This window comes from Notolepis coatsorum (genome assembly GCF_963971535.1).
Source record: "Notolepis coatsorum genome assembly, chromosome: 7".
Taxonomy (NCBI): domain Eukaryota; kingdom Metazoa; phylum Chordata; class Actinopteri; order Aulopiformes; family Paralepididae; genus Notolepis; species Notolepis coatsorum.
The window spans coordinates 25,925,187-25,951,654 of record NC_140171.1 but is presented as its reverse complement, the minus strand read 5'-3'; the positions used below and the strand labels follow the sequence as shown (position 1 = coordinate 25,951,654).

The window sequence follows — 26,468 nt, the reverse complement described above, 5'->3', positions numbered from 1 at the left end:
CTCATTCTCATCTAAACGGACAATGCATCACCTCGCCGCAGGTTGGTGTGGATGGGCCCAATCCCTCATCTTCTTCGTCATCGTGATTGGCCACCACAGCATGGCGAGGGGTTGCATCACAGCAAACGTTGATGTTTGACACTGAAATGAAAATAAACCTGTTGTTCCGGTAAGGGGCAACATCCAATCAAACGAATTACCAAGTAAAATGATTGGAACGAGCAAGCTGTCTATCAAACCCTCTCATGACACGCATGCTTGTTATGCAGAGGGTGACAGTGTCTCAGGAGGTAGAGCAGTCGTCTGGTAATCCGGAGGTTCATTGAGGAAAACACTTAACCCCTAACTGCTCCCGATGAACAGGTTGGCACCTTGCATGGTTGCCTCTGCCCTCTGTGTGTGAGTGAATGGGTAAAATGTGAGGAACAAATTGTAAAGTACATTGAAAGAAAGAAACAGACTAAGAAACGACGTAAACTCCATGATCAAAACTGCAAAAAAGAATTTCATCAATGACAAAACTGAGGAAAACAAAAACAAACCACGTGAACTTTGGAAATTACTCAATAATCAACTAGGATGCAGTAAAAAACTTAAAACCAGATTCTCAAACATAAACATAAAAACGGACAACACGCTCATCACAGACAAGCTGGATGTAGCCAATTACTTAAACATTTTCTTCACAAAGATAGCCACAACACTGGTAAACAAACTACCCTCCCACTCAGGGCTTTATGGGGTAGAACACATAGTAGCTTACTACAAAAACCTAGGGGTCCGCAAGGACGACTTCAAGCTGGAAATGGTAACAACAGATGAGGTACTCAATAAACTGAGCGCCCTCCAACCTAACAAGGCCACTGGCCATGACAACATCCCCTCCAAATTCCTCAGAGACTCAGCAGCCGCCATCACCCCAATCATCACACACATAATAAACCTCTCCATAAAACAGGGACACGTCCCCAAGGACTTCAAAATTGCGAGGGTGACCCCTCTGCACAAAAAGGGCAGCAAATTAGACCCAGGCAACTACCGCCCTGTTTCTATTCTCACCTCCATCTCGAAAGTCATGGAAAAAATAGTCTACGAACAGGTCGAAAAGTACCTAGCGGAAAAAAATCTAATCTATGAATTCCAATCTGGCTTCAGAACATCCCACTCCACTGACACATGCCTTCTCTTTTTGAATGACCACATCAAACAAGAGGTGGACACAGGCAAATACTGCGGCATGGTCATGCTGGACCTACAAAAGGCCTTTGACACGGTCAATCACTCCATTCTGATTGACAAGCTAAAAGCAATTGGTTTTGATAGTCTATCAGTGAGCTGGATGCAATCCTACCTTGAGGGGAGGGAACAGATGGTGGAGGTAAACGGTACCCTATCCCCCCCCCTCACAGTGAGCTGTGGTGTTCCACAAGGAAGCATACTAGGACCGCTACTGTTCCTAATTTATGCAAATGACATGTCGTCAGCTTGTGACTGCAACTTGTTCCTGTTTGCGGACGAATCAGCCCTGCTGGTCTCTGACAAGAACAAGTTACAGGTTGAAAAAACCCTCAGCTCGGAACTAGGCAGAATCTGCACATGGCTCGCTGATAACAAACTATCATTACACATGGGCAAAACAGAGTCCATTCTCTTCGGTTCAAATAACAAACTCAGCAAGACCGACGGCTTCTCAGTTACAGTGGGTGACAATATTGTAACAAGGAAAGATGAAATTACCTAACTGGGTTCCATCCTAGAGGCTAATCTATCCTGTGACAAAATGGCATCCAATGTAATAAAAAAAGTCAACCAACGAACTCGATTCTTGTACCGGATCTCCTCTCTGGTAAACAAGAATACCCTGAAGACTCTGGCAGGAGCACTCATTCAAGGGTACTACGACTATGCTTGCACCTCATGGTACCAAAGCACCTCAAAGGCGCTAAAAACAAAATTACAAACATCTCAAAACAAACTGGTCAGACTACTGCTTGACCTTACTCCTAGAACCCACCTCACCCCTGCCCACTTTGACAACCTAGGATGGCTTAGAGTAGACGACAGAGTACAGCAACTTGCAATGGGCCTGGTCTACAAGATACACTACACGACCAAGGTACCCATGTACATGTCAAAATACTTCCCAAAGGTCAGTGAATACCACGATCACAACACCAGAGGGAGCTCCACAAATCATGTAAAACCCAGATTCGGCTCAAACAAGGGACTAAACACGTTTCGCAATTATGCCACATCAATGTGGAACGCCCTACCCAAAGCTGTAAAGGAATGTGGATCACTACCCACTTTCAAAACCTCTCTCAAGGGACACCTACGGGAGACTGCAATTCAACACTGGCCCCTGTAAATATCCTAACCCAACCCCCTCAAATGTACAGTCATTTACCTAGTATGGTTTTGTCAATAGTCCAATGTACATTTTTGTTTGTTTGTACAGTGTCCCCCCCCCCCCCCCCCCTCAATGTACAGTTTTGCTTGTTTATACAGTGTGCCCCCCCTCCCCCCAACCACCTCCAATGTAAATTACCCAGTATGGTTGTCAATATCCCAATGTACCCAACCCCCCCCACCCAACCTCCTCCAATGTACAGTTTCTACGTCAAATGTATATACTCCCTTTTCTTGACTCCTTCTGTATCACAAACAGTACTGTATTTGCAAATCTGGTATGTCATAAATGTATAGATGTAGCAGTACTGACTATCTGTATGTCATGTATGTCATATATGTCCTGATTAATTGAAAATGGGGGACCCTGATGTAAACAAGACGAAAGTCTTTCTCTGGTCTGCATCCCCTTAACAATTGTGTGTATTGAGCTGTACTGTATTGTACCCATTCTGCAATCTGTTAATAAAGTTTTCAATCAATCAATCAATCAATTGGATAAAATCGCTATATAAATGCACCATTTACCATTTATTTACGAATGACCAAGTCAAATGATTGTAATGAGCAAGCTGTCTATCAAACCCTCTAGTGACACGCATGCTTGTTATGCAGGGGGCGACAGGAGGTAGAGCGGTCGTCTGGTAATCGGAAGGTTCTCGGTTTGATTCCCACTCCTCCTGGGCAGTGTGTCGAAGTGTCCTTGAGCAAGACACTTAACCCCTAATTGCTCCTGATGAGCAGGTTGGCACCTCGTATGGTTGCCTCTGCCTTCGATGTGGGAATGTGTGAGTGAATGGGTAAATGTGAGGAACAAAAAATTGGATAAAGGCGCACAAAAGAAGCAACTACCCCTCCATTCAAAAGAAGCGACTACCCCCCCATTCAAAAGAAGCAACTACCCCCTAATTCAAAAGAAGCAACTACCCCCCATCGCATTTGGAATGTAACTAATTACAATTAGTCTTGTTACTGTAGCTGAGCAAAATTTTCTTTGAGTAGCATAACTTTTTGGAGTCATTTAAAAAAAAACTTTATTCCCATGTGAGTCATTCTTCAACATTTCCTTCAATTGGAGGCGGCTGGGTGGCGTAGCGGAGATTGCGCTCGTCACCAATGCAAGAGACTCCGGTCTCGAATCCCGGCGTCAGCATTGCCCCCGGCTTGGGCCGGTCGTCATACTATCTCAATTGGCAGAGGTAGAGGGTGGAAGTCGATGGGTGGGGATTGGACGTTGTGGACAGCGACTCCTACAGGTCGGTTGGGTGATGCCTGCACAGCAGAGACAGGAAGTATCGGGGGCAGCGTGAGCCTCCCATGCGTTACACCTCGCCACTGAGAGTCCGCGCTGTCTGGTGAAAAGATGCGACAGGCTGCCTCCTCGTGTACCGGAGGGGACACGTGATGCAAGGTTTCTATCCTCACTACAACCGACCAGTGGGGGGCATAGTCTAGCAACGTTCAAGACAGGGGAGGGGAGAATTGGCAATACGAAATTGGGATGGGAGAAAAATTTAAAATAAGGAGAAAAAGTGGATAAAAAAAAGATTTCCTTCACTTAATCAGATTTATTTATAGAGCACATTTAAACATGACACATGTCAACCAAAGTGCTGTACAGAGGGTAGATACACATAATGTAGATACTATAGACAACATATAGACACAATCACATCTCAGTTACACAGGAGGACACACAAGCAATCAGGGAAAATGCAAATGCTAATAATGAGTAGAAGTGGGCTTTGAATCTAGACTTGAAGGCATCTGTCAAGGGGCAAGCCTAATGGAGGTGGGGATGCTGTTCCACAGTTCAGGGGCTGTGACAGCAAAGGCACAGCCCCCCCTGAGCTTGAGGTTAGACCTCCGGACTGTCAGGAGCCTCTGATCGGCTGACCTGAGGGACCTGGTGTTGGAATAGGGGGATAGGATCGTCTGAGATGTAGGAGGGGGGCTGACCATTAAGGGCTTTAAAAACTAACAGGAGAACTTTGAAATGTATTCTGTAGTGTACTGGAAGCCAATGAAGGGAGGCAAGAACTGGGGTGATGTGGTCTCTCTTACGGGTTCCGGTCAACAGTCTGGCAGTGGTGTTTTGTACTAGCTGTAGGCGGGACAGGGAAGACTGGTTGATTACCTATATAGAGAGAGTTGCAGTAGTCTAATCTAGACGAGATGAAAGCGTCATGTAATTTATGAGCTTAAGTAAACAATTTTGCCATAGGGTTTAGTACAATGAACTTTACAGTAAAACACTGTCAGCTCTTGCTTATGTTCCAGTTTTATGTACTGTAGAGCTCAATACACTCTATACCGATCACAAATACCACCAACCTGGTTGTGTGGCAATACAGGAATCTTGTATCTTGTTAAGTTTAATTGAAGTAATGGCACTTCCACATCATACACGTCAGTTTTCCCACTTCTGCAGTCCAGAATCTATTAAGTATGAGTCTGACATACAGCATGTTCAAAATCTTAGTGAGATATTTGTCCATTATGTGAATTTATTTATTAAACCCATTGCTTTAGTTTAGAATGAAGCAGTAGGACTTGTTTTGCTCCTAACGAATCGTTGACCTTTTATCCGAAATCTGCCCTGCAGGTACATGGCCATCATCCACCCCCTGAAGCCGCGTCTGTCGGCCACGGCGACCAAGGTGGTCATAGTGTGTATCTGGAGTCTAGCCGTGGTGCTGGCCTTCCCCCTCTGCTTCTTCTCCACCATCCTCGTCCTGCCCCGCCGGACGCTCTGCTACGTGGCCTGGCCCCGGATGGCGGACGACGCCTTCATGTGAGTGAGAGACGTATTTCCCCACTACCTGCTCGCTTTCATGTATATATTTCATTTAATTTTACTCCACCTCTTTGTTGTATTATCTGTCTGTTAATGTCTGTCCGCTAATGTCGCACCGAAAATGATAAAAGCTAATTCCTTGTATGTGAAAACTACTTGGCAATAAAGATCTTTCTGATTCTGATATGCAATGGCTCCTCCGTTGGTCCGGTAAACCAAAAGCCACTCCACAGGTTACAGTAGCTCCATGTCATTAGACCTCCTCACCGACGGGGTACGTGAGGCAGAGTACTCGCACACATGACTCCGTGACCCTTGGCGTTGGCGCCCTGCAGGGACGTTTGCTCTCTCTCCCCCGATCTACTCTCCCTCTCTCTCCACGCCTGTGCTGCTTTACTCCCGCAGCTGGGGTGAAGGGACGAACAGGATGCCACTCAGTTGCAAAAAGCTTTTAATTCTTCCTCCAACAGGTTACAAACCTTGAAACAAGACACACATTCAATCAATAACTACCACAATACTACTTCTTAAATTCTTAAAAACAAATCGCTTACACACATCCACTCACCAGCTCTCAATCGTCTCCCTTCGCTGCTGTCAAATTCCCCGCAACTTCATGTTTACTAGTCTCACTGACACCACGTGACGTATCTCGACCAATTACAGCCCACTTCTCACTACGTCCCTGGATCACATGTGAAATGACTACATCTCCATTCACAACTTTAACCAAGCATACAGTGCCTCCATACATCCGAAAATGAAAACATATTTATAATCATAGCTCAACTACCACTAATCAAACATTCACATAAACGCACAGCATAAAAAACAACACAAAAAACATTACTTATTTACACACACAGACTAAAGTGCACCTAAACTCCACCACCACAATAGAAAGCTGCACAACGCCAATGACTCTACCTCCGAGGACCCCTCTGTGAAGCTCCTTGCGTTCGCAGACAACGCCGCAGGGATGAGACTGGAGGGGAAGCAGCTGGTGTCCCGGTGTAGCCAGAACAACGACAGCGGAGCTGATTGCGGACTTCAGAAGGAGCACATCCCCCCCCCACCCCCCTTAATGTCAATGGGTCAGTTACCACTGTGGAGTTGTTGTAATGGAAACCACAACATACTGAGACCTCATGTGGCCAAATGGTTATAAGAAACATACTGACTCTGCCTCCTGAGAATGTATAGGGGACATAGAGTATACAGTAGTTTCTGTGTTCGGGTCTCATTACCTTACTCATTCCATGTATGGCTTTCATACTATTACATATTAAATTACTGGTTGCTCAGCCATACTGTACACAGCAGATTCTCTAAATTCCTTGAAGAATCATATATGTGGATTTAGTGCCATATGGTTTAGCTAAATTATTTTAGTAGACCATATAAAAAATCATACACGATTTGTATACATCTTCTCCGTATGGGCTCAACCGCAAAAGAAGGCGGACCAAAGCGTGTACTTCCTGCAACAGCTGAAGAAGTGCAACCCGCCACAGGCAATGATGGTCCGATTCTACAGTATATGGCCACACGCCACAACTCGAGGAGCAGGAGGTGTGCCGACAAGATCATCGCTGACCCCTTGCGTCTTGGCCACCGTTTCCTCCAAGGTCTCCTCCCAGGGAAGAGACTGCAGACTGTGATGTCTAAACCCACGAGACACAGTGTTTTTCCCTCGAGCTGTGGCCCTCATTGACAACTGAACTGTACTCCCCTGGCCGTTCACCACCAGTCAGCCCTCACACCAACTCCTCTACCTCCGCTCTGTGTTCTGTATATAACTCTTACATCACAGCAACCTCAAGTGGAATAGTTAAAGGATCAATAGGTGGCCACCGATTTTTGGCAACATTTTAGATTGCTTATTATATTTTGACAGTAATGGATGAAAAAATAAGACGTTTGACACCGAAATGAAAACAATCCATCATTCCGGTAAGGGGCAGGAGCTAAAACAACGACATCCAATTAAACAAACGAACAAGTCAAATGATTGGATTGAGCACGCTGTCTATCAAACCCTGTGTGCTTGTTGAAGTCGGTTTGAGGATTTGAAAATATTTCTATGTTCTGCCAAAAATCAACGGCCATCTATAGCTCCTTTAAGGCTCTTACAAAGACTGTGTATAAACTCTGTATATCCTGTACAACAAAGAAGATATTGTAGGCGAATTTAAGCAGTCGGAGGCAAATTACTTTCAGAGGAATACACTTTTAAGATAACAAAACCAGAGTTAATCAGCAGACAACTCAATAACAGGAATCACACATTATCTTATACTCAGTTCTGAATACACCTGCTATGAGACACAACTCTATCCATCCAATATTTTCTACCCATCTCTCTGTCACTGTCATACTAAACTGAATCACTATACAGATGCCATGAAATATAAGTAGTCCCACAGGTAATTTGAATATATACAATACTTATAATTTATGAATAATATATGTTATTATCTTCCACTACAAAATTCTTTCTAACCCTGCAAATTATCTTTACATTATATGTATTACGTTAATACGTACTGTATATTACGTCCCTAATATGGTGTATTCTGGCAATTATCAGATACAAAATGTTGCCTTCTCCCCCCACTGCATTTGTACGCTACTTCCAACACTTAGCTGCATGCCACTAGAAGTAGTTAAGGAGAATAAATATCCAGGGCTGATTCGGACAGAATTCTTGGATTATAATGAAACTGTTAAATATTTGGTAATACAGGTAATACAACAAAATTAAACAACAAAAATTGTCGTTGCTCTCCTCCTAGGTATCACACCATAGTGACGGTGCTGGTCTACCTGCTGCCCCTAGTGGTGATGGCCATAACCTACACCATTGTGGGGGTGACGCTGTGGGGAGGGGAGATCCCGGGGGATTCCTCTGATAACTACCACGGACAGCTCCGAGCCAAGAGGAAGGTAAACACGCTTAAAAGGCAACACTGCATGTCTCCCGTTTGACAATTCACAGCGTATTCATATTCAGATCAATTCTCTCCCCGAGCTGGAAATAAAATAACCAATTTAGAAATGTTTTTCCCATGGTAAGATATTCATAGTGTTGTGATGAGCTTGCTTCCTGCAGACTTCTCACAGAGTTGATTATAAATGCATATCTTAGCACATGATAAAATCTCAAGCCGCAGACGCAGCCTCCTATTCTGCCTCACACCCAGGCATGCGTTGCTCATGGGACTGGGTTGCACGCCGTGCAACCAGTCTGTGAGCAGAAGCACGCACATGCACGGATGTGCACGCGCGTGCACACAGGAATGCGCTGCACTCGACTGATGCCCCAACTCGCTAAGTACTACTTTGCATAACAATATGGCCGGTCGTCAGGTGTGTTCAAATACGTTCTCAGATACATTCACACAAAACTTGAGAATGAAATGTGTTACATTCCATTGGTAGAGGCAATTAGGCACTGTCTTTAGTCTGTGTATGCGAGGGAACATTTATGCGCACGCGCCCGGGAGCGCGCGTGCACGTGGCGTCATTAAAACATAGTGCAACCAGTCGTCCCATGAGCAACGCATGCCTGCTCACACCTTTCTAGACATACTGTACTCTGGCCCTCAGAGTAAAGTGTCCATAAGGAATGTGAGTAAAAAAGCCATAATGGTGATCATGAACACAAACCTTCTAAAAGATGAAACTGTTGTTACGGTCACTTCCGGTTCTAGTCACATTGATGGGTACATGATTGGCTGTCAGTCTGGGTAAAGCGGGCTTGTGGTGACGGGAAGGTTGAAAAAGACTCTTGCAGGTGAGCAAGCAAGCGAGGCTCACGTGACTCTTGAACAAGAGAGATTGGTGTGGTGGAAAGATAAATAGATAGATAGATTCACTTTATTGTCATTACACAGTACAAGACAGTGCAACGAGATTGTGTACGTCCTACCAGGATGTGACAATCAACAGTCAGTTGCAATAAGACACATAAATAAAACTGTACAGTAAAATGCAATGGTTAGCCCAATGTGCGATGGTGAGAATAACAAATAATAATTAAAATAAAGTCTACATAAGCTATGGGCTATATACACAGGTATACAGTGAGGTGCAGTGGGCTAAGTAGAGTTTTGATTCAGAAGTCTGACAGCTGAGGGGAAGAAACTATTTGTGGTCCTGTTGGTTCTGCCTGGGAGGCTGGGTAGCATGCCCCAGAGCGAGTACCCCGCAGGTGGGTGAACAGTCCATGGTTGGGGTGAGAAGCGTCTTTGATGATGTTCCGTGCGCTCCATGAGCATCGCTTCTCATAGATTGATGAGACACGGTTGGACTCGAGACACTGTTCAATATCACTTAGATCATGTAGCAACCCCATCCCGCGGCATAGCTGCAGGAGGCAAGGGTGGTGAGGGGGCTGCAGCCCAAGGTTTCTATATCATGGAGGTTTTAGTCATGAATGCAGAAACAAACTCCTGAAGGCCGACTGAAACCAGCGTTCTAAAAGTAAGCAATCATGCGCCGTCCTCCGAAAGTTTCTTTGCCTCTGATCTGGGCCTTTTTTCGCCGATCTCCAAAATGTTGTCGTCGAGTGGGAAATCAGGATCATGGGCTATAATCGTGTAGTCTGAACTCGGCTTTACCTAACCCTGTCCTCACTCGGAACATCAGTAATGGGTAAAGACAGGTTTCTTGTCCACATCAGACTCACGTGTGTGCACGTGTCAAGGAGGCAAAAAGGAACATAATCCTGGTCAGAACAACGGGGCAGACTACAATATATTTGCATTTGTTAGCCATGCTAGCGATCTAAACAATCACTCCATGCCAAAGCTAGATATGTAAAAGGTGAAAGACTCACACTCACAGTCATGCAGATTTGGCAACTTTTAGTCAGGTGAGTGGCCTGGTTTCTCCATAGAGCCTTGTTGGACTTATATATAGGCCCTAATTTATTTACCATTTATGGCAATCGCTCAACACAGGTAGATGGCAACTCGTCACGTTGAAGCCATGTAAACACTACTCTGATACAGGGACTGTATACAGAGTGGTGAAGGAGGGTACTTACAAATCGTGACCCGCCTGAGGGCACTTCATCTATTCCAATCTTCTTGCCCGACTCCTCACCAGCACAAAAAAGCCTGAGCACATCACCCCAGTCCTGGCCTCACTCCACTGGCTCCGTCACTGCATTGATTTTAAACTACTTTGAACAGTTTTTAAATCCCTAAATGGCCTGGCCCCACAGTAGCTGACTGAGCTCCTTCGTCTCCACACTGTACCCAGGTCTAGGCTCAAAACCAGAGGGGACAGAACCTTTTCCATACCCGCCCCTAAACTGTGGAATCGTCTCCCCTTCCACATCAGGTCAGCCCAGACCCTCGAGGTCTTTAAGTCCCGGCTAAAGACTCATGTATTCTCCCTGGTCTTTGACCAGAGCTGAGCCTGCCTCCTAGGTTGTTACTTTCAGTGCTTTTATGCCTTATTTTTGTAATCTTCTGAACTTTTCTTTCTTTTATTCTTCTTTTATTTTTTTTATTTCTATCTGAACCTCCTCTATGCTTTTATCTGTGAAACACTTAGGTACAATCACAGCTGTTGTAAATGTGCTATATAAATAAAGTTGATTATGATTTGTCATATACATTAAAATGTACAGTGTACAGTCAATGCAATGAAATGCATTGGGCCCTGGCTCTCTCTCAGCCCTTAAAACATATGAATAGTACACAAAATAGATAAACGCTAACCAGAGAATAAAACAATAACAGCATTATCATAAAAACAATAGCAGCATACAGTATAATACATAAAACCAATAGCAACATACAATAAAAGCATCAATAAATAATCCACAGCTTCTACATTCATTTAAATGCTACTGTTCAGTAGTCTGACCACCTGGGGGTAACAACTATCTCTGAGGCAGGAGGTCTAAGCTCTGATGCTCTCTAAACACTTCCCTGAGGAGAGATAAGAGACTGGGCTGTGTGCTGGGTGACTGGTGTCCTTCATCACGCAGAGTGCTTTCTTCCTGCAGTGGGTAGAGTAAACGGCCTGTGTGGCCTGTCCGTGGTGAGCCTTTTTGCGCAAGATTGGAATAGATTACCATTTTGTATACTCTCCTTCACTATGTAGTATACAATCCCTGTATCAGGGTGGTGTTTGCACGGCTAAGTAAATACAACATGTATTGGTACAGCACTCTAACCTAAACAATGTCAGCTTAATTTAAACGCTTTACGTCTCGGCATCATCACACTGTAATGCGCTGTCGGGAAGAGTAGCACACTGAGGTGGTTGAGTTCCAGGCAGCACACACACACAGGGGAAGTATTTGAAGGCTTTCCAGTGTGTATAGTGTAACTATTTATTTGATGAATGAGAGGGAGGGGGGTCAACCCCTGTGCCTTACCTTCATTTCATTTTCATTTCATTTTTTATTTATACGTACATGGAATTGTTACAGTCCAACAGTGTCTTCAATACATATAGTTCACTTAATATGATCCGCTAAATTCCATGGCCGAAAGGAACAGGAAGAAGAAAACTATTATTCCTGACCCTACACACATACAGTACACTGATAGATTATTCATAGAGACTATTCATAGCGCAATGTTTACCAAACCAAACAAAATGTACATACTTATTTTGCAGAAATGAAAACATCAACACAATTAAATGAACATAAATAAATACATTTTGTGTATCTATCAGTTAATTACATATTTACTCATTAATTTATACACACACACACACCCACACACCTTGACGTTGTTTATTTTGCTGCTATCTATTTTATGCTTATTTTATTTCTGCACTTTATGCATTGCTCTTGATCTGCCAATTATGTGCTAGTTTTATTTATTTTTATTTGTATTATTATTATTATTATTTTTTACTGCTGTGAAGCACTTTGAGCTGCAATTCTTGCATGAAAGGTGCTTTACAAATAACGTGTATTATTATTATTATCCCTATGTTCCCCCATTTCTAAGAAATCTTTCCCCCATTAAAATTAGGCCCTATGTTCCCACAGCCCTGTGACCCCCCATTTCTGTGCATGGTCCTGTTCATGGAACCCAAACACAATATCTGGCTCCTCATCCTCATCATTGAACACGTTTGTACTCACTCTTGCTCTGCAGTTCTTACACCAGCAACGCCAATACATTTCTTCGCCTCTTGCTTGGGCTGTGGGAACATAGATACGCTCCCAGAGGGAGAAGTTCAACCATAATTTAGTTTAGACAGAGTGAGGAGATACTGGCAGGAGAAGATTCCCCTATGGAGTAGACACACACTTTATGTTCTGAGCGTTTTCTGTGGATGTGGTACTCTACTCTGGTAGTAGAGAGGAGTGCACACCAGAGTTGAAAAGGTGCTGACAATGAAAAGGGTCAGGATACCCTGAAGAGGACACAAATATGAAATGTTGGTATATTTGAAATAAAAATCAAATGCTTTTGCATCGTGGCTACAAAGTGTGTGACTACTATTGTTGTGGTAAACAATATTTTTCTTCAATATACCATTCTTCTCTATACCGACTTAAAATGAAAACCCAATGTGTACTGATTATCTTATCACACCCCACCTCCATGCACTATACATTGTTAGCTCCCCGTTTGGAGAATCAGCTTGAGATAGATAGTAGTTAGTAATCATGAATTACTTGAGTTGATAAAAAACTTTAGCTAAGGCAGCTAGTTATGAACCCCATCCATCGTCTTGGGTTTTATGAGTGAACTTACTAACATTAGTTAACACTGGCATAGTGAACAAAATTACACTCAACTTCATATACGCATTCTTCATAAAGATATTGTCACATCATGTGGGTCATGTGAGGAATCCACAATGCAACGTGCACAGAGCATTGTTCTTCAACGGTCATCTTGATGTCGTCTAGCCATTACTAACGCCAGTAGGCCACCGCACAATCAACCAACTAGCGTTAGCGCAGCTAGCTAACATTAGCTAGCAACATCCTGACATCAGCATTTTCTTTGTTGCCGGCTTCTAGCTGCTCAATGCGCAATTTATACATTTCCCCCCTCGACATGCTTGAATATATATACCTGTTCGCTGTATGCGTCAGACTCAGTGTCAGTCAACGGGGCAGAGTACAATATATTTGCATTTGTTAGCCATGCTAGTGATCTCTAAACAATAAATCCATGCCAAAGCTAGATCGAATGCGATATGTTTGTATACAGCGAACACGTCTATGTGGTCTATGTTCAAACTATTGAGACGCCCCTTTGCATTGTGGACTCCTTACATGACCCTCATGACATCACAGCAGCTTTACTAAAGTCTGCCAAGAGCTTAAATCCTTTATGGACTGTTGATGTTTTAGTGTTACTGAAAGCCCACACTAGCCTCCTAGACACATCAAGGTGATATTATTCAGAGCTGACTCGGGGGTCTCAGTATTAGGGGGAAGTACTTTACTTTTGTCCGGTGAAATCGGCTCCTCAGTTGAGCTCTTGCTTTAGTCTGAATGGGTGTGTGAAAATGTACCCCATTCGTGTTGATTGACAGACAGCCTTGTCATGAAATAAACAAAAGACTCATGAAATAATAATAATAATTTCAAAATTTCAAAAATTGCAATGCAATCGGATCCAATCAGGGACTGTGTTCTAATCGCTGTTCTGTTCCCCAGTGGAATACAGACCCTAATTGTTCCCATAGTCGATGATAGTCGAAATACAGGTTAAAACAGTAATGGTGTCTCCCGGAGCAACAAGCGGTAACATTAACATTAGTAGAATAAACACAGCTTTAAGTGCAGTTATAGCAGAAATAGACTTAACACTTTGATCGCCATGGTTAAATTCATAATTTACCATCCCTCGCCATCTCTATTTGTCTATGGAGAAGTTCCCCTTCTTTGCAGGGCTATAACTTTTTAAATTGTATTGCTAAATTGACATTATTATGGCCCATTCAATGTCCTATATCTATTGTTCAGGGTGTAGCAACGTTATACTTTTTCATTCACATATTCATACTAAAATATGGTCTAAAGTATAAGTATGTTTTTATCGTTTTCTGCAGCTTTCTCCAGAACTTGATTTATAGCCCCAAATGCATTATATTGATGATCAAATACAGTTTGGTAGCGATCGGTGCCAGATAAAAAATTTCAACTGGAGGTACTTCTAGAAGTTACTACGTATCATCTGATGTTGACCGGATGGGCGGGGGGTCGTTTATAATTCCGTGGGCAACGTTATATCATTCATCTAGTGTGGGTCATATCATCAGAGCAGTTTATATGGAACACGTTAGAAAATAACGCTGAAACTCACCGTGGCTTCCTCGCGCCGTTGGGGGATGAGCGTGGAACAGAATCTTTTCTATTATGGGATGGAGAAATACCGGATCCATTTCCAGGTTGTATAATAGTATATACGTCCAAATCATGTTGTTTATTGAGTTAGGGTGAGCGATCGATTATCCAGTGTGTCAAGATGGAGTCCCGGGAGCTATAGCGAGTGGTCCGACCGAATTTGGATGAGCACCAGTTTCCTGTTTCCGGTTTGCTGTTTGGGCGATCTGCCGATCGGCCACCAGATGGCGCTCTTGAACCGTTAGATAGTTGAGTGGAGCTCAGCAGTATATCTCAGGTCCCCGGAGGAGAAATATGATTTCGATCACAGATTTTTGAAATATTGATATCAAAGACGAGTTACGGCGTCTTCGGCAGAATGAGCATGGCGGGGAAAGACGAGTTCCAGCGTTTTCGGCGATTAAAGTGTTAATATAATAATAATAATAATAATAATAATAATAATAATAATAATAATAATAATAATAATAATAATAATAATAATAATAATAATAATAATAATAATAATAATAATAATAATAATAATAATAATAATAATAAAAGTATGACAATAACAAGAGTATGTACTACTGAACTTTCTCAGCGGAACATATGTTGGAAATACGGACTGGATCCCCAAGGGGATCAATAAAGGATAATCTTATTTTATCTTAGTTTGCGGTAGCAAATGAGCCTGGCTTCCAGACAAAATTTCATGTGACATTACCCACAATGTTAGAACTGTTAAAATTATGACTAAAGCCCTCCCATACTGAGAGTTGGCTGTGCCTACTCTCAGATAGGGTGCACTAAAACACACAAATCAAAGGATACATCTGAAGCTGAATTAATATTCCACAATGAGCTTTGTACTGGTCCTTTAATCACTTGCTACTGTGTTGACTGATGTTGTAATTGTTGTACCATGTAATATAATAATGTGTATGTACCATGCTGTACTGCTGTAGTGTCACCGTGCCCTTCCGCAGACATTTTGTGACCCTCCTTGTAACCATTCTTTTTTTATTTGTCTTTGGGACACAGAATGGTTAAAATAAAAAACAACCCATACTTAATTTGGCCTAAATTAATGCCACCTGACATAGAACATTTTGTCCTGCATTTATTCTGTGGTCAATATATCTTAGTGACTCAATTTCAGTGAATTTTGAATTGGTGTCTGTAAGTGGAACGGTGTAATTAACATCAGATCTAAACATAGCAGGACACAACACCCACCCGTGCACCCCCCCCCCCCCCCCCCCCCCCTCCTCCTCTGCTCAAAATAATCTCCCGACAGCCGTTTCCCAGTACAGTAGTTATTATCTGGGTTCAGGTTTTTCGTGTCTGTGTTATTGACTGCAGGGGCTCAATCAGCATTTGAAATCTTTCATAATCTCAAGTAAAAGGCCCGGCTAGTCAATCATCCACAGGAAGGCCCTGTGTGTCAGTGAGGCTGCTGTTGTTATTTGTTATAAATGGCCGCTTCCCCAGGCGCTATTTTCCTCCAGAGTGTGAGCATTGGATTTGATGAAAATGGCATATTATGGCAAAGGTTGTGGTCATGCAGTAGCCTGTATATTAACCAAGGTTGTGGTCATGCAGTAGCCTGTATATTAACCAAGGTTGTGGCCATGCAGCCTGTATATTAACCAAGGTTGTTGCCATGCAGCCTGTATATTAACCAAGGTTGTGGCCATGCAGTAGCCTGTATATTAACCAAGGTTGTGGCCATGCAGTAGCCTGTATATTAACCAAGGTTGTGGTCATGCAGTAGCCTGTATATTAACCAAGGTTGTGGCCATGCAGTAGCCTGTATATTAACCAAGGTTGTGGCCATGCAGTAGCCTGTATATTAACCAAGGTTGTGGCCATGCAGTAGCCTGTATATTAACCAAGGTTGTGGTCATGCAGTAGCCTGTATATTAACCAAGGTTGTGGCCATGCAGTAGCCTGTATATTAACCAAGGTTGTGGCCATGCAGTAGCCTGTATATTAACCAAGGTTGTGGCCATGCAGCCTGTATATTAACCAAGGTTGTGGCCATGCAGTAGCCTGTATATTAACCAAGGTTATGGCCATGCAGTAGCCTGTATATTAACCAAGGTTGTGGCCATGCAGTAGCCTGTATATTAACCAAGGTTGTGGCCATGCAGTAGCCTGTATATTAACCAAGGTTGTGGCCATGCAGTAGCCTGTATATTAACCAAGGTTGTGGCCATGCAGCCTGTATATTAACCAAGGTTGTGGCCATGCAGTAGCCTGTATATTAACCAAGGTTGTGGCCATGCAGTAGCCTGTATATTAACCAAGGTTGTGGTCATGCAGTAGCCTGTATATTAACGAAGGTTGTTGCCATGCAGTAGCCTGTATATTAAACAAGGTTGTGGCCATGCAGTAGCCTGTATATATATATTTTTTTTTTGTATTATCTTTTCCCCCCTCCTTTTTCTGTTTTTCTCCCATCCCAATGTTAGTCGTTATGCCAATTCCCAATCCCCTTCCTGGTCGTTGCGTGCTCTACCCCCTACCGTCAGTCTGGGAGGGCGGAGACTATCACATGCTTCCTCCGACACATGTGTAGCCAGCCCACCGCTTCTTTTCACCTGGCAGTGCGGACTCTCACTGGGGGAGTGTAACGTGTGGAAGGATCACACTACCTTCCCCAGATCCTTCCCTCGCTGTGCAGGTGCCCTGACCGAACTGTAGGAGTCGCTGTTTACAACGACCAGGACCCACCCCACCGGCTTTCCCACCCGTTGACACTGCCAATTGTGTCAGTATGGACGGCCGACCAAGCCGGAGGTACCGCCCTTTACTGGAATACACAAAAAACATTGTAATTTTTCGGCCTATTTATGAATTGTTTTCAAATAAATGCTAGATTATCGATAGTATATGTGTACTTATGCATGCTAGAGAAGCGGGCTGAAAAATCGATTATCTATTTCCTGATCAACACACACACACACACACACACACACACACACACACACACACACACACACACACACACACACACACACACACACACACACACACACACACACACACACACACACACACACACACACACACACACACACACACACACACACACACACACACACACACACACACGTTGATATATCTGTGAAAAAAGCTCTGATTACCCCAAGACTGGTAAAATAGATTCCTTACCTCAGATCAGATGTTCTCCAAAAAGATTATTCCAATTCCTGATGGCCATTCCAAATATCGATCGCGTTTATTGATCCAACGCTGGGTGCTCGAAACACATATTCCACGCTGTTCTGAGGGACCACAAAGACTGCAATTGGCTCGGATTACATGCCTGACAAGTAAAATGTGGATTCCGGATTTTCTTTTCCCCATGCATTTTCATTCAGTCCAATCCAAAGGGTGCATTACCATCCGGGAGATGATAGGGGGCGGTATTTTCCCTGTTCGAGCTCAGAGAGAGTCCCAGTGGTAACGTGAGGCTAGATTTATGAAAAATGAATGAAAATCGCTAATAAAAAAAATAACGATTAATAGCGAGATTTATCGTCCTTGGCACTGAACGGTTGGCATGAAATAATGAGAATTCTCGTTGTTGGCACTCAAAGTGTTAAGACAACATCATTTGGACAGTTGGTTGACATGTGCATCAAATATGATTTAGCATTCATTAAATGCATGATGAATAGTCCATCTGAACATACATTACATTTACATTTACATTTAGTCATTTAGCTGACGCTTTTATCCAAAGCGACTTACAAGTTCTGTACAACAAGTCATCAGGAAGGGCACAACTCTATCAGCTGAGTAACAATGTTCATCAACGTGTCGAGTGCTATAGTGTACAGTAGGTTAGTGTATTAGGACAAGTGTATGACAGTAAGGTTAGTTAGGGTTAGATTCTTTTATTTTATTTTTTCAGATAGTGGTCTTTAGTCGACGGCAAAAGATTGGACGGGTTTCGGCTGTCCTAACTGGGGTGGGTAGTTCATTCCACCATTGTGGGGCAAGGACTGAGAAAAGGCAGGGTCTCCTTGTTGACCCTCCCGGAGCTCGGATAGGAGTGGGTCTGAGATGGCCAGAAGATGCAGAGCGTAGGGGTCTTGAGGGTGTGTAGTTAGAGACCATTGACCATAGGCGGGAGCGGTTCCCTTTGCTGCACAGTATGCCAGGTCGATGGCCTTGAAGCGGATTCGTGCAGCAATGGGGAGCCAGTGCAGGTCCCTAAGGAGTGGGGTGACATGGGCCGAATTCGGTAGGTTTGAGATCAGGCGGGCTGTGTTTTGAATGAGTTGAAGAGGCTTGGTGGCAGTGGCCGGGAGGCCAGCAAGCAGTGCGTTGCAGTAGTCGAGGCGGGAGATGACTGTTGATTGGACGAGGAGTTGGGTGGCTTCTTTTGTCAGGAAGGGGCGGATCCTTCTGACGTTGCTCAGGAGGAATCTGCAGGTTCTGGTTGTCGCTGCGATGTGAGCGGAGAAGTTGAACTGGACGTCTTGGCGGTTGGGGACGTGGTCACGCTCTGCATTCTCGACTGTGATGGAAAGGTCGGTCAGGGGGGAGGATTTGGCCGGCAGGTGGAGCAATTCTGTTTTGCTTAGGTTCAGTTTGAGGTGGTTGGTCGTCATCCAGGCGGAGATGTCGGACAGACAGGCCGAGATCCGCTCAGAGATGTGGATATCTGAGGGAGGGAAGGAGAGGAAGAGTTGAGTATCATCGGCATAACAATGATACGAGAAGGCATGAGATGTGATAATGTTACCCTGTGATTTAGTGTAGAGGGAGAAGAGAAGGGGTCTTAGGACCGAGCCCTGGGGCACACCCGGCCACAGAGGGCGGGTGGCCGACAGGGTCCCTCTCCATGACACTTGGTAGGAGCTGCAAAGGCCTCTCCCTCCTCCATCCTTTCCCTTTCTGACTCAGGTTCACCTGTTTGTATAAATTGCATTAAAACAGACATCGTTTGGACTGTTGGTTGTCAACTATTAACTCATTGACTGCCGGGAATTAGACGGGCCCGCTCTAGCACTGCCACGCTTTAAAAGATAGGACTGCATCACCTTGTTTGTAGAGCTATAGCTATATTCTATATTATAGCTATGGATACAATACTATGGCCCATTTGAAAATAATGAATTTTTCCATCCATACGTTCCCGTGTTATACCGTGGTGAATATAAGTATGGTTTTAGAGCAGTCTAGAGTAATTCCCGAAATGCTGAGTTATAGCCGTATACGTCAATTCCACTATAGACGTTGTAGTTTCTTGCCTATACATGCTATTATTCCGAAATCAAATCTATATCATAGGTATTATGTTCCATCATGAATGCATGAAAGGGGGGGGGGGGTCGTTTCTGATTATTTGATTGTTAAGCCTGTCCCAAAGCCTGTCTTTGGGATTCAAACTTCGTCAGGGTTTTTCGAACGGATGTTCGAACCTGCGTTTTTTATTAAAAAAATATATTACAAAATAATAATAATTCAAAATAAAGTTTGTTTTTTAAATTTCTTTTTATAAATATCCTCAAACTAAATCCTCAATTTGAATAATGTGATTAATCTGATTAAATGAGTTTTATTTTTTTTATTAAATCAACTTTCTTTAATGAATATAACTCATCAGTTTTTAATACTATAATATTAGTGTAGCCTAATCTTTATCTGCAACTGTGAAGAAAAACCCATTGGTTTAAACAAAATGAATAGACACATAATTTTTTTTTAAATTAAATTTAAAAATAAATATATATATATATATAACAAATTTTAAATAAAAAATTCGAATGTTGATTTAGAATTCGAATGCCAATGTAACGAACGAAGGTCCGAACGTTCGAACGTTTGGCCTCAGCCCTATTGATTGTAACGGCATTCGTATTGAACACTAAAAACGCTTATCAGCCCGATCGGTATAAAAGCATTGCAGGATCAAGCAAAAATGTACGTCAAATCGTCCTTACCTGTGATCGGGAGTATTCCAAAAATAATATTCCAATTGTTTGATCGCCATCTGGTATATCCAATGTCCATTTGGTCCACGGCATAATCCACCACAACATATGGATCAGGAATATTTGACGTGCTTCAATGGAACCGGGAGAACCGTTCCCCTCGCCCGACAAGGAAAAATGAAACCCGAGACATTTGGCCATCCCACAGGCCAAGATACAAGATCTAGCGTGATGCGGCCGGTATTGCACTTTTGCATTCTCAGGATGATTCCCCATGTTAACCCCGCGTCTGTGTGCCTGTAATGAATAGAAATATCGAATAAAAGAAATAACGATCAAATAACGAGTATACTCGTTGTTGGCGTTCAACGATTGGCGCCCAATAACGAGTAAACTCGTCGTTGGCGGGGAATGAGTTAAATATGATAGGACTTGGCAACATATTTTGCATTCATTGTAACTACTGTAGCACTAGCAGGCACAAAATATTGCTAAATAATTTTATTGAAGTTAACCTCTTAATGCAACGGCCCGGCCGCGTGTAGCCTTTTTACAACGCATCTGCGTTTCCGGCTCTCTGATTGGCCAGGTCATGTGACATGTGCGCCCAATAGCGTGTTTGCCCATTTCCGCGTCGAACAGCCTGCAAACTACCTGGCGTTCTATCGCCATGCTCTAAGACAAACTCTAACCTTAACCAACTTCGAAGAGTGCCTAAGCTTAACCAGTGTAGAAACTTGCCGTCCCACGATTGGCGCTCACGTCACATGACCTGGCCAATCAGAGCGCAAAACGGGAACCCGGAAACGCGGATGCGTTGTAAAAAGGCTTCAAGCGGCCCGGCCCCGGGCCCTCTTGAGGACGATTTGCCCGCCGGCGCTCGACGCCACTTTGGCGACCTCTAGCGGCTCGGATGTGCATATTTTTTAATACAATATATATATCGAATTAAAGCCCTATTTGTTCCCTGTTCCCTGTCGTGATTAGATTTTGGCCGCTGTGCCATGGATGATGAATGATAATTCTATAAATGCAAGTGACTGTGTGATCAGGTGCCATCATCCATTCATTCATACTGTGTAGGTCTATAATGAGTTGCTGTGCTTTTCCTCATGGCTATTTGTTCTATGCTTGTTATCAACATACTGTGTAAAGTTGTAGTGGACTGGTGACTTGAGGCTGGGGTGCTGATCAAAGGCTTGTATGTTTGCATGATGAGCTTCTGCTGCCTTGCGTTGCGTTGCGCTTGTGCCTTTAGCAAGAATACTACAATTTCTCTTTTCATGTTAGGGACATTAGTAAACAGTGAGAGAGAAAAGGGCCCCTAAAAGGCCAAAAATAAATGTTAAAAAGAAAAGAGAAGTTCACATGATTAAATTTCTTTAAACAAGATATAACAAGTAAAATAAAGTTTTAGGGGCTAATTATTGAACAAATGGGATTTTACTAACTAGAATCTTGCATTGGATCAAATGTTTTGGTACCACAGCCTGGCATTATGGAATCATCCACAACACGTGCCTGAGTTGTGGACAGAAAACAGACGTACCGCATGACAACCATTTCAGGGAAGGTGTGAGCGAGTACCAGAGGAATGAATAATGATAATAATAATAATAATAATAATAATAATAATAATAATAATAATAATAATAATAATAATAATAATAATAATAATAATAATAATAATAATAATAATAATAATAATAATAATAATAATAACTTTGTTTTATATAGCGCCTTTCAGGGGCGGCTGGGTGGCATAGCGGAGATTGCGCTCGTCACCAATGCAAGAGACTCCGGTATCGAATCCCAGTCTCAGCATTGCCTTCGGCTTGGGCCGGCCGTCGTACTGGCTCATTGGCAGAGTCAGCGGGTGAAAGTCGATGGGTGGGGATTGGACGTTGTGGACAGTGACCCCTACAGGTCGGTTGGGAGACACTTGCACAGCAGAGACAGGAAGTGGCGAGGGTAGTGTGAGCCTCCCATGCGTTACACCTCGCCAATAAGAGTCCGCGCTGGCAGGCGAAAAGGTGTGACAGGCTGCCTCCTCGTGTGCCGGAGGGAACACGTGATGCAAGGCTTCTATCCTCTCTACAACCGACCAGTGGGGGGCATAGTCGAGCAACGTTCAGGACAGGGGAGGGGAGAATTGGATACACGAAATTGGGATGGGAGAAAAATAGAAAATAAGGAGAAAAAGTGGATAAAAAAAATATATAGCGCCTTTCAGAAGACCCAAGGTCGCTTTACATAGGGGGGGAAATTACAAAAGTAACAAACATAGTGGACAGACACAACATACAAAGTGAGAAATTAGGGGTTAAAGGCCAAGTTGAAGAGGTGAGTTTTGAGGAGTTTTTTGAAGGAGTCCAGAGTTGGGGTGTTTGCGGAGTTCTGCGGGGAGGGAGTTCCAGAGGGTGGGAGATGCCACACTGAAAGCTCTGTCCCCAAAGGTCCGCAGTCTGGTTCGGGGAATGGAGAGCTGACCAGTGTCCGTGGATCGCAGGGGCCGTGACTGAGTGTAGGGGTGGAGGAGGTCAGTGAGGTACTGAGGTGCCAGAGCGTGGAGGGATTTGTAAGTGAGCAGGAGGGTATTGTAGGTAATGCGGGATTTGATGGGGAGCTAGTGGAGGTGGATGAGGGTGGGGGTGGGGGTGATGTGCTGAATGATCATTACATTTATTTATTTTCTAGACACTCAAAGCGCTCCCCACAATGTAGGGTGGAAATTGCCTCCTCCACCCAGCCTTGGGCTACACAGGCTCAATGGCTGCCATACACTGGCACCAGGACGGGGAACCCCCTACTCTTTGCGATAGGCGCCCTGGGTTCTTTAACGACCAAATTCAGTCAATAACTCGGTTTTAATGGCACTCGCAGCTGTATGGTTCCACCATCCCTCAGGGTAAAACGTTATTGAATAGAGAAAGAAGTGTCATGCAGGTCCCTAATGGTAAATACTATTTCCTGTTTCATGCCAAGGAAAATATATCAATTCATGTTTATCACACCTTGTTTGGAGGCGCGTTGCTGTGTATGAATGTCTGTTCTATATGCCGCAAACTATTTGATCTCCGAGAGACAGCCCCTTCTCAATCTAGCACCAATCCTCCTCACGCACTGAGAGAGAGAGGGTGTGTGTGTGTGTATGTGTGTGTGTGTGTTTATGCGTTCGCCACACTATGAGGCTATGCTAAAGATTTTTTTTTTAAACTTTGACCAGTCAGCTGGTTCTTTTTCGCGTTTATCGCTTTTTTCTGGTCAAGTATGACCGACAGAAACAGGTTGAATGGGGGTATAGATGGGGGGAAAGACACTCTGAGAAAGTACGGCTTGTCCGGGAGTCGAACTCGCTACCCCAGATCCGTGACGCGCACGGTTGTCCCCGACGCCGAAATAGCGTTCGAGGTACGCGGTGAGCTACTGGAGCTCCCCTAGGCTATGCTAAATTACAGGTAATCTCTCAGTGTTGTGTGTGGGCTGAACGAACATCCGGTCCTTTGCGCAAGTTATATTTTGGGAAGGGGTGAACTTGGCGTTTTGAATAAAATTCTGCATGCAAAAAAAAAGTTCTGCACGCGCGTTTCATTGGTGGTTAACGTACCGTTGCATTCGTTCGTCCGTACGGTTCAGTACGGATACGTGTACCGTTACACCCCTAAAAGGTTCTCAAACTATTTCATGTCAGGGACCCCAAAATGTATACAAATCAAGTTGTTGTCCCAGGGCCCCCCATCTCATAGGATCTTTGTTTTAGATATGTTTTTAATACTTTGATATTGATAGATAACTTATTACATATTAATATGATATTATAAGGAAGGGGCAGGACCAGATAAGCTTTGCTTCTTTCTGTCCCTTCTCGAACAAAAGCATTTGTCTTGAGCTATGCTGATTATTGCTTCCATGTCTAGGAAGATATATTTTATTTTATTTGTATTTTTTATTTATTTTTGTTATTGCAAATTTGTGTGTTTGTTTTATGGTTGAAATGTTCGAGATAAATAAAGATCAAATCAAATCAAAATACAACATTCTATTACTGTTTAGATTCTACAGTAGGTGGGGAGATAACAGAGGAGAGACTGAAAGCTATGATCAATTGTGAATGAAATAATAGTGAAGTTAAAATATTCTTCATTTAGCTGGGGACCCCCCCTGAAGGACCCCGGACCCGATTTTGGGAAACACTGCTGTATCGTATTTATCTTTCACCCAGAACTCAACCAAGTGTTCCAGCGAGATCCGTTTAGAAGATCCGTTTAGAAGCACATGAGTCAAACAGAACTTCCTGCTTCTTATCTAAAAAGCAACACTCCACTTGGCCTCGTCTGAGGCTTCCTAGCTGTTCCGATGGACTCATACTTAATCAAAATCAGACAGATATTTAAGCAGCTTGGAGGACAGACACCTTTTTAAAAAGCTGCACGCGGCCAAATAACATTGTAATCAACAGGTTATAAAAGAATAAATCAAAGCTAGACATGCTACCAGGGGAAACACATTGTGTGTCACACAGTCACTGGTACAACAGTGTGTTCTACAAGTTGAGAATCTGTGGTTAGAGAGAGAGAGAGAGAGAGAGAGAGAGAGAGAGAGAGAGAGAGAGAGAGAGAGAGAGAGAGAGAGAGAGAGAGAGCGAGAGAGAGAGAGAGAGAGAGAGAGAGAGAGAGAGAGAGAGAGAGAGAGAGAGAGAGAGAGAGAGAGAGAGAGAGAGTGTGCGTGCGTGCGTGCGTGTGTAGAATGAGGGCAGTCTGGCACAGTGAACCACACTTGCAACACTCGCACATACACATGAATAAAACCGAACACATACACACACACACACACACACACACACACACACACACACACACACACACACACACACACACACAAACATGCTTACATACACACACACATACACACACACACACACGCACACACATATACACATACACATGTACACACACATATACACATACACATACACATACACATACACATACACATACACACACACACACATACAGATACACATACACATACACATACACATACACATACACACACACACACATACACATACACATACATATAAATACCTCAGCTGTAGCAGCCTTGGTACGAACAGGCACCCGAGCACAGGCATTTTGCTCTTCAAGCTAACCTAATGGCAGTACGGTAAGCACTTTCATAGACCTCAAAATGTCTCATAGACTGTCTGAGAAGTAGTCGATATGCACACAAGCATTTTTAAAGATGCTATAGATAACATTCAGCCACTAGTCAAGTCAAGTCAAGAGTTTTATTTGTCACGGCATACAAGTATACAATGAAATGCGGGGGGTCTTGCCCGCAACGATGTGCATAATACAATAGTAATATATAATAAGAATCCAATAGAACGACATTGTGCAATAAAACAAGTAAACAAAGTAGGGCATATCGGTATATGTACATGAGTTATTTACAGAGCATGGTAGGACATGCTAGGTCCTGTGGTAGTGCAATACACTGTAGCTACGGATGAGGCACTGGGTCTTTATGTACACACTAGATGTCACACTAGAGCACAAACATGTCATTTATCCAATCAGGTGCATTCCACATGGGGAAATGGGAAGTAGGGAGGGGATGCACGCAACATGAAAACGACAACATACATTTTCGACCCGCAAAAATCTTTTAAATTATAAATTAATTTATCTTTGGGGGGGGGGGGGGGGGGGCAATACTTTCATTCAACATCTTTCTAAAATCTCTGTGAATTTCTTTATGATTACATAACATTTTTATCCATAGCATCTTTGCTGATAAAAATATTTGAATATTAACCATTACTAAAGAATCCCATAGTCGTTGTAAAACAGCAGGTTTGTATTGGACCTGTAGAGCTGCTCATAACAGTGTGGGGGGGAAACCTCTACAATGGCCCCTCAGGCCAGGCAGCTTCCTGAACACTGAGCTCAGGCCGCAAACACCATGAGCTTACATCCTG

The 26,468-nt window shown here is 43.4% G+C and overlaps 1 protein-coding gene across 1 annotated transcript in view; it reads left to right on the top strand.

The window, feature by feature from the left end:
* tacr3a (tachykinin receptor 3a) overlaps positions 1-26,468 on the top strand; it is a gene marked incomplete at both ends in the record, with an annotated part of 155,511 nt that overhangs the window by 38,785 nt on the left and 90,258 nt on the right. The window contains 2 exons of the mRNA XM_084318215.1: positions 5,015-5,203; positions 8,002-8,152. Of these exons, the coding sequence (XP_084174341.1) occupies positions 5,015-5,203; positions 8,002-8,152 (340 nt within the window). The remainder of the gene's footprint in view (positions 1-5,014; positions 5,204-8,001; positions 8,153-26,468) is intronic.